The sequence below is a fragment of the Geotrypetes seraphini genome, chromosome 10 (genome assembly GCF_902459505.1).
Source record: "Geotrypetes seraphini chromosome 10, aGeoSer1.1, whole genome shotgun sequence".
NCBI classification, from domain to species: Eukaryota; Metazoa; Chordata; class Amphibia; order Gymnophiona; family Dermophiidae; genus Geotrypetes; species Geotrypetes seraphini.
The window spans coordinates 31,942,146-31,950,705 of record NC_047093.1 but is presented as its reverse complement, the minus strand read 5'-3'; the positions used below and the strand labels follow the sequence as shown (position 1 = coordinate 31,950,705).

The window sequence follows — 8,560 nt, the reverse complement described above, 5'->3', positions numbered from 1 at the left end:
TACCCCCTTACCTCCTTGGCCCTGGAATTCAATTTTCTTTGGGCTGCCGGCAGCTCAGCGAGGTGAGCCTGCTGCTGTCGGCCTGCCCCAGAAGCCATGTCTTTGTAGCGACTTCCTGTACCCACTTAGGCAGCTTCCAGGCCAACCCAAAGAAAATTCCAGCACTGAGGAGCTCAGAGGGGAGAGCCACCAGATTCTGTGTAAGCCAGCCCTGTCAAGCCAGGGATGGACTCATACAATTTAAAAAACCCATTCGGACACCCAAACAGTCCTCTAAAACAATGGTTTCCAACCCTGTCCTGGAGGACCACCAGCCAGTCAGGTTTTTAGGATAGCCCTAATGAATATGCTTTCATTATATGCAAATCTCTCATACATATTCATTAAGGCTATCCTGAAAATCCAACTGGCTGGTGGTCCTCCAGGACAGGATTGAGAACCACTGCTCTAAAAAGAGAACATGTCTAGATTTTCCCATTCAAATAATAACCCTAAGAAAGGTTATCTTCATATTATTTTATTTAACAGAACTTAATTCTACCACATGTGCAATGCTGCCGCTATTATTTATAATTTCTACAGCTTGAAAAGCGTAGGTAGCGCAGTACATTCAATATGCAACAGACATTCCCTGCTCAGAAGAGCTTACAATCTAATTTGGACAGACAGATCAAATGTTAGATGACAATTATCTTTCCAGATGCTAATTAACTAGTTTTTAAAGCTATGGAAATAAATAAGTCAAAAAAGGCTTTCTCTTCTTCCGAGAGATGTGGTTTGTAAGTGCCAATGACCCATCGATTTTACGACCTTAAATTTGAGAATAGTTTGCATTTTGGTCCGGGAAATTGCCACAGTAATAAACTGGACGCATAAAAGTAGCAACTTCTTCGGAAGGGGGGCCCAGAACGGCCTCAAGGACGAAGGTCTCCGAGCGCAGCTGAGACGCGGACGCTCAACGGCTCAGACACGACCCCTCCCCCACCCGTTCGAATCCACGACCAAACCCCCTCATTCTCCTCCGGCGTCCCGCCCTCCTCCCTTCTCTGACGCAACTTCCCGTCTCCCGCAGGGCGGCACGCGGCGGAGGGAGAGAAGTTACGTCACGAGAGGCGGGGACGCCGGAGAAGGAAAACTGCGGGATCGGCGGGGAGCGACTTCAGGCATGAGTTTGAAGGTAGGACGGGGAGGGAGGGGGAAGCGCAGGCTCTCCGGGAGGGAAGCGGACAGGGCAAGCAGAGGCGTGCGACTCGGTGGATCTGCGTCGCCGTGAATTCGGTTGGAGCTGGAGGAGGGGGGGAGAGGAGGGCTCGCCTTTGGCGTTCTTGCGCTTAGTTTTGCACCCGAGCTGCTCGCCTGGATCGTCTCCCTCGCGACTTTGGCGCCTGAGTTCTTCTGAAGTTTGTAGCTCCTTTGCTGTAAATGAATGCCCCCCCCCCCGTCTCCCAGATAATTATTGCATTTGAGATGCTTGTGCTTTAGACAAATGCATTGGCATGTTATTGTAACTTTTTTGATTGTTGCATTTTCTTCCCCCCCCCCCCCTTTTTTGTCCTCAGCTGCTGCCTTTTTGTTCTCCCCCTCCCCCCCTCCTTGCTTATCTAAGTGATTGTAGCTATCCCTCTCCTCCAGGCCCTGCATCTCCTGTTACAGTCGAGTCCCAGAGTTCAGAAAGCGTCTGTCTCCTTCCCTCCAGGTTCTCGGTGTTAAAAAAAAACAAAAACCAAAACCTTGAAGCTTTTCATTTCAGTGTGTTAGTCAGCTTGGGAGGAGGCCCTGGCGGCGGCTGCCTTCTTAGTAGGGGGAAGAGCTCTTCTTTTCGTAGTAGCCCCGGGTTGATCATACCTGCCTTTTTTTTTATTCCTCATTTTTATATCCAGCAGAGGCAGGAACACTGTTTACACCTGTAAGAGGATGCCAAGAAAGCTGTTAGTGCCTCACAAATCTGTTTTTTCTCACTCTCGAGCTCCAAGGGGGTTGAATGCTTACTCAGCGATGAATGCGGCCAGAAGTGGCTACCGGGTCTTTTCCGCCAACTCCACATCAGCTTGCACAGAACTGGCCAAGAAGATCACAGAGTAAGATCTCTATTCTACTTTTTATTATTATTTCTGGGTCATTTTTACAGAAAAGGTGGTTTTATTTAAAGCAGGATCCAAAAATCCTGCCTCTCCTCCCTCTGAACATCTAATTTGACCTGTGACCAAAAGTGATAGCCAGCAAATGTTGGCAAGCACCCCCCTCCCCCCAGGCTTCCTATTAGACTGGAAACCTATGCAGAATTCCAGGATTTGGGAATGAATGCTGATATGTAAGCTTCCGGTGTTGACAGCTGCTGCCTTTATGCAGACTTTGGGCTGTTCTCCTGTGGGTCCACCAACTTGAAATCTTGGTGTGAATGTGATCTCTGTTCCATAGATATGTTGGAGTTCCTCTCTCTACTTAGTTTTAGTTTGTAAACCGCTTAGTTCTGCATGTCTGATTTTAGCAGTATAGTAAATTTCAAATAAATAAATACTGTACGTTGGATACATGGAGAAAGGAGTAAATGGGTGAGAGAGGGGAGGGGCCTGCTGTTTCCTTATCTGGGATCATGTGTGTTTAAAGTGGTAAAATGGGGTTATATCCAGTAAAAGTTTGAGAAGCACTGACCCAAACTGTTTCATGAGTAATAATTGTGCTTTCATTCTTAAGAAGTAGAGATGATACAGTGTACTTTATTAACAAGAGCCTGGTTTTCAGACTCAAAGGTCACTCGCTCAAACCATTGCTGTCTTCCTTGCAAGATAATGAACTTTCTTTTGTCTTGGAAGAGGTTATGTGATTCTGATTATTATATGATTTCTAGAGCTTCCAGACTAAAGCAGGCACTGTACATAGTCACAAAGGAGTGTGTAGCCAAAACATTTCTAAGACTGACTGACTGAAATCTGAGATGAGGTTTTCGAGAGGGGGTAGGGGAAGATGATGGGATCCACAAGGTTCCTTTAATTACTATTTCATTTAATATAGAATGTGCTGAGGATAAATTATGATGCTCTGATTTTCTCTTCAGACTCAGTTTTGCTTCCCACCTCCTTTTGGCTAACATTTCAGTGCAGGATACTAACTGTACGCAGGGGTCTTTTGACTGAGATCAAGAACCTGTACAATAACTCGCTGTTGCCTGACCTCTTCTCGCATCCCTTCTCCCCTCCTGTTTGGGAGCTTCCTGCCAAAGCAGGAAGATTAAATCATCTGTCAATACTATATTATTTCCCACACTACATTATAGGCATTAAAATAATTTGTTAATAAACAGTGTTTTCAGAAAGTCTTATATGACAAAATGATGTCATATTGTTCTGGTTTTTAAAAATGTGGTTTTTAAAAATGTGGGTTTTGCAATACATATGACAAGCATTTGCAAGGACCTGGGGGGAGGAATGCTGCAAGAAGACCTTTGGCACACAAGACTGAGGATCCAAATGACAGATGAAATTTAGGCCCCATTTATCAAGCTGTGTTAGAGTATTTTATCGCTGGCTGCTATGGTAAAAGCTCTGACGCTCATAGGAATTCTGTGAATGTCAGAGCTTTTACCAAAGCGGCTGGCAATTTAAAAAAAAACCCTAACACGGTTTGATAACAGAGGGCCTTAATGTGGAAAGAATAGCCTAAATTATAGCTAAATGATGTCATCACTTGGGAAAAAGATCTACATGTCATCATAGAAATGTCGAAATTCTTTGGTTAGCGTGCAGTGGCAGCCAAAAAGCAAGGATTTTAGGAAAGAAATAGAGAATGAAACAATATTATAATGCCTCTATAATTCCATGGTGCGATCCTATTTTTTTTTTTTTGAGTCTTGTGTGCCATTCTGATTACTACACATCACAAGAAAGAGTACTATTACTATAGTGCTACCAGACGCACGCAGCGCTGCACAGAGTCACAAAGAAGAAGAAAACAGTTCCTGCTCGAAAGAGCTTATAATCTAAATAAACAGGATGTCATGGATACAGTTAAGGCAGGGGTGTCCAATGTCGGCCCTCAAGGGCCGCAGTCCAGTCGGGTTTTCAGGATTTCCCCAATGAATATACATGAGGTCTATTTGCATGCACTGCTTTCATTGTATGCTAATAGATCTCATGCATATTCACTGGGGAAATCCTGAAAACCCGACTGGACTGTGGCCCTCGAGGACCGGCAATGGACACCCCTGGGTTAAGGGGAATGGTTAATCAGTGAATTAGAAAATGATCAATGGGTGAAATAGCTCTCGTATGAGGAAAGGACTCTTCAGCTTGGAAAAGGAATGGCTGAGGCTGAATATGTTAGAGATTACAGACCCCTGAGTGGAGGGGAATGGGTCAATATGAATCAATTGTTCACTCTTTACAAAGACTAGAGCAGGGGTAGACAATTCCGGTCCTTGAGAGCCAGAGCCAGGTCAGGTTTTCAAGATAACCACAATGAATATGTATGAGATGGATTTGCATGCATTGCCTCCTTGAGATGTAAATCTATCTCATGCATATTTATTGTGGATATCCTGAAAATCTGACCTGGTTCCGGCTCTCAAGGACCGGAATTGCCTATCCCTGGACTAGAGGATATGCTTTGAAGCTACTTAATACTTATAAAATAGGAGAAATTTTCATTCAACACATAGTTAAGCTGTGGAACGTGTTGCCAGAGAATTCGATAAAAGCATTTACCATTAAAAAAAGGTTTGGGCAAATTCTTTGATGTAGAAGTCTGTAAACTGTTGAGGTAGACCTGGAAAAGGCAACCACCTTTCCCTGGGGTTAAGTAGTGTGCAGTCTTGATATTTTTTGGGATTCTGCCAAGATACATTTGACCTGAATTGGCCACTGTTAAAAACAGGATACTGGGCTAGATGGACCTTTGGTCTGACAGTGACTCAGAGTTTACTGTTTTACCATACTTAACTACTGGGGTGAGAGACTAGACTGGTACAGTATTCTGAAATCCTGCTATTTGTGTGCATTTATATGGCATGTATCTAATAATTTAAGAAGAACAAAAGGAGATTCGTGGAAAGCAGGAAAGCTTTTTTTTTGTTCTTGCATTAGAACTAGGCTTTGGGACAAAGTTGAAAGGAAATTTGAGTAGAGTCGGGATTAGTAAAAACGCTCCGTGTCTTGACTCCAGCTTCAAAATGAAAATTTAGATATCTATTTAAGAACATAAGAACAACCATATTGGATCAGACCAATGGTCCAGGAGGAGGTGCTCTTGAAGGCGACCAGAGGTGAAGAGGGTTTATTTCTGCCTGTCATCTCAGCAATTTGGCTCCTGATTATCCATCAGTGGTTTGACTGCTTCAGGGCTTGCCTTTGATATCTGGCACTGGTGTGGATGGGCTGGTGACGTCATTGAAGGCCTTATCCTACTTTTGAAATCGGCCGATGCTACAGCTGGTTTCAAAAGTGGGATAAAGAAGTGATTGCAGGGCATGCCCTAAGGGACACACTGGCCCCTTGGAGCCACGAGGAGCAACAGGGTTCTTTCTTTGTTTTAAGCCATGGGGAAATGTAAGGCCAAAGCTAAAGTCTCCACCCCTGTTATTTCTGGTCTGATGGACAGACATGGTTCCGCCTGCTACATTATCCACAAGCACTTAGATATGACTCTATTTCTGGAGCCTCTTTGCTCTCTTGACTCCTCTACTCCCTCCAAATTTGTCCAGTGGACTAGGGTCCAAAGTTGTCTACCCTGGATTCTATGGAACTTCACTCTACTTCTAAAAAATTTTTTGAAAATGCCTCGTGTTTTCTTCTCAGAGAAGTATGTCTGAAGAACTGGGCTGGGGGATACTATACAAGAAATTTCTTAGAAGGGTGTTTGGCAGATTAATTATAGAATGTTGGGATTGTTAAAACCAGTAATTTTTTCGCAAGAAGTTGTTAAAAAATTTGGAAAATGTGGACTCAGCTTTACAGATACTTGATAAACGTCTGTCAGTAGTTGAAACCCAGATTTCTACCTTGCGAATGCCGTCTACTTCTGCTATTAAATATTCTCATAATTTGCATTTAAAGGTTGAAGTGATGGAGAATGCAGCAAGATCTAGAAACCTCTGTTAGCTTAATTTTCTTATTACTCCTTTGTTGTCACTTGGGATTCATTTTAGGCAGTACCTGAGATACAAAATGCTGACACAATGACAATCAAATTGTTATATTCCTACAAAAAAGCAGCTTGCAATAATCATTTCTTAATAGGAGAAAAAAAAATGACTTGATTTGTTTAGAGGAGTTAATAAGTAGATTATGAGCCTTAATGATTGGATTTATTATAATTTTTTTTTAATATTTTCTTTATTTTTGAGCACCTTCCTCTCATAATGTGAGCTTGATGGAAACTACATTTTCTGTATTCTTATTGGAATGTATGTTTTTTCCTTATTTCAGTCCAAAAAAAGAAGAGCAGACCAGGTATTCAAAGCAAAGGGCATTTAATGAAACCTTACACAAAAAACAATGTTGTGACTCGACACGGGTCGTGTTTCGACTAAGAAGCCTGCTTCAGAAGTCCTAGAGTCTCAAAATGAAATTGGCTCAAATGTAGAAACAAAGCATGTGCAATCTTGTATTTTCAAAGGATAAAGATAAAAGCGTATCCTTTTGAAAATACAAGACTGCACATGTTTTGTTTCTACAGGTGAGTTGTTTCCATTTTAAGACTCTAGGCCTCCTGAGGCAAGCTTCTTAAGAGAATGACATGGTGACAAAATTCATCACTGTTCCCAACCCCACGGATAACCGCGGGAAACAATCCTGTGTCATTCTTTAGTGTCTATCTCAACCTCAGTCCTACACTACCATTCTTCAATGCAAGGCTTGGGGGGACAGTGGCTGTGCACATTCATACTTTGATTCTTATGTGACCATATAAAGGACAATAAACCCATTGTGAGATCACTGATGAAGTTGACTCTTAGCATTGGTGGAATGAGGCATTATGACATCACAATATCTGCTCTGGATATCAGAGACAATCTTGACCTCAGTCCTTCTATACCAGCATTCTTCAATGCAAGACTTGAGGGTCAGTGACTGCAATTCATACTCTGATTCTTCCCTCTCTCCTTAAAGAATGACATGGAGATGGTTTCCCACAGTTATCTGCAGGAATGGGAACGGTGATGAATTTTGTCACTATGTTATTCTCTACTTCTTAACTAAAACACAGCCTGTTTTATGTACACTTTCTATGTTGTTGGAATTTTCTCATTGTAGTTCTCGCCATATAACAGTTCTCACTTTTAATAAAAAAAAGTGTATAAAAGAATTACAGTGCTACTGCATTCATATTAATGCACCCAAGCATTGGATCTGCAGGAGATATCAGCCCATTATCAACACTACCAGCTGTGTGGCCAAGACTCCTGAAGGTGTACGGCTATACCGAAATGCTTGCAGCGTAGAGTTGTTCTCTGCAGAATTGTACCTCATCTTTCCATCAATCAAGATTTCATTTGGAAACATCCCGATTGCTCCACTTATTCTTCTTTGATCTACTGCATTCATGGGACTACCATGTTGCTTTGTATTGAGATGGGGGGCCAAATTTTTCCCCTTCCCCGCAGGATCTCAATTTTCCTGTCCCCCTGAGTTCTTTTCCTGTCCTTGCCCCATTCCTGCAAACTCTGCCTTAACCACATTATGATTTTAAAGTGTTTGAGGCTTATGCAGACGAGGGCAGAGCTTGCAGGAATGGGGCAAGGACAGGAAAAGAACTCACCGGAACGGGAAATTGAGTTCCCGCGGGGATGTGGAAAAATTTGTACCCAAATATCTCGACTTCATGTATACGGCTGTCATTAAATTCCCTTTGTTTGAAGACCTGGACTGCTCTTTCTTTCTTTTTTTCTTTTTTTTTTTTTGGACTGATTTGTATATGTGCAGAAGCTGACATTCCCTATGGTTTAGTGGAGTGTTTCCTTATTATTTTCCATATCCTGTATCTTTTGTAGGTATGTAATGAAAAAGTGTATAAATAAAAGCAAAAAACCCCCACAAAAAATAAAATGGTCCATCTAGCCTAGCATCCTGTTTCCTACAGTGGCAAATCCAGGTCCTAAGTATGTAGCTGAAACTCAAATAGCGTAGTTGCCATAAATTATAATAAAAGTATAAAATGTTTTTGTTTTATATCGCTAGGAGTTGGCATTGGCATAGAAGGTTTGGTGTACTGACTCCATAGCTCCGATTAGAACTTTTCCTCACTGATAGGTGGAATTGAACATGAGACCACTATAGGTCATGGAAGGGGGTACTAAAAAGGCTTAGAACAACCACAGGCAATTTAATATAATACAGAGATTCTACGCTGGATCTGATGCACCTTTTAAACCAGGGGTTCTCATGGGCCGCAATCCAGTCGGGTTTTCAGGATTTCCCCAATGAATATGCATGAGATCTATGTGTATGCGCTGCTTTCAATGCATATTCATTGAAATCCTGAAAACCCCACTGGATTGCGGCCCTCAAGGAGGGACTTTGAGATCCCTGTTTTAAACCATCTGTGGCTTCTAAAAGCTGACTACTGC

The 8,560-nt window shown here is 42.3% G+C and overlaps 1 protein-coding gene across 3 annotated transcripts in view; it reads left to right on the top strand.

Annotated features, from left to right (window-relative positions):
- Window positions 1-1,022: 1,022 nt before the first annotated feature.
- Window positions 1,023-8,560, top strand: part of PRPSAP1 (phosphoribosyl pyrophosphate synthetase associated protein 1) — a 63,658-nt gene continuing 56,120 nt past the window's right edge. Inside the window, exons 1-2 of one of the 3 annotated variants that reach the window (XM_033960531.1) lie at window positions 1,023-1,177; window positions 1,967-2,078. In XM_033960531.1, coding sequence (XP_033816422.1) covers window positions 1,996-2,078 — 83 coding nt within the window. In that variant the 5' untranslated portion in view covers window positions 1,023-1,177; window positions 1,967-1,995. Of the gene's footprint in view, window positions 1,178-1,880; window positions 2,079-8,560 lie in introns of those variants that run through there. The other 2 variants (XM_033960530.1, XM_033960533.1) reach the window with 2 other exon arrangements.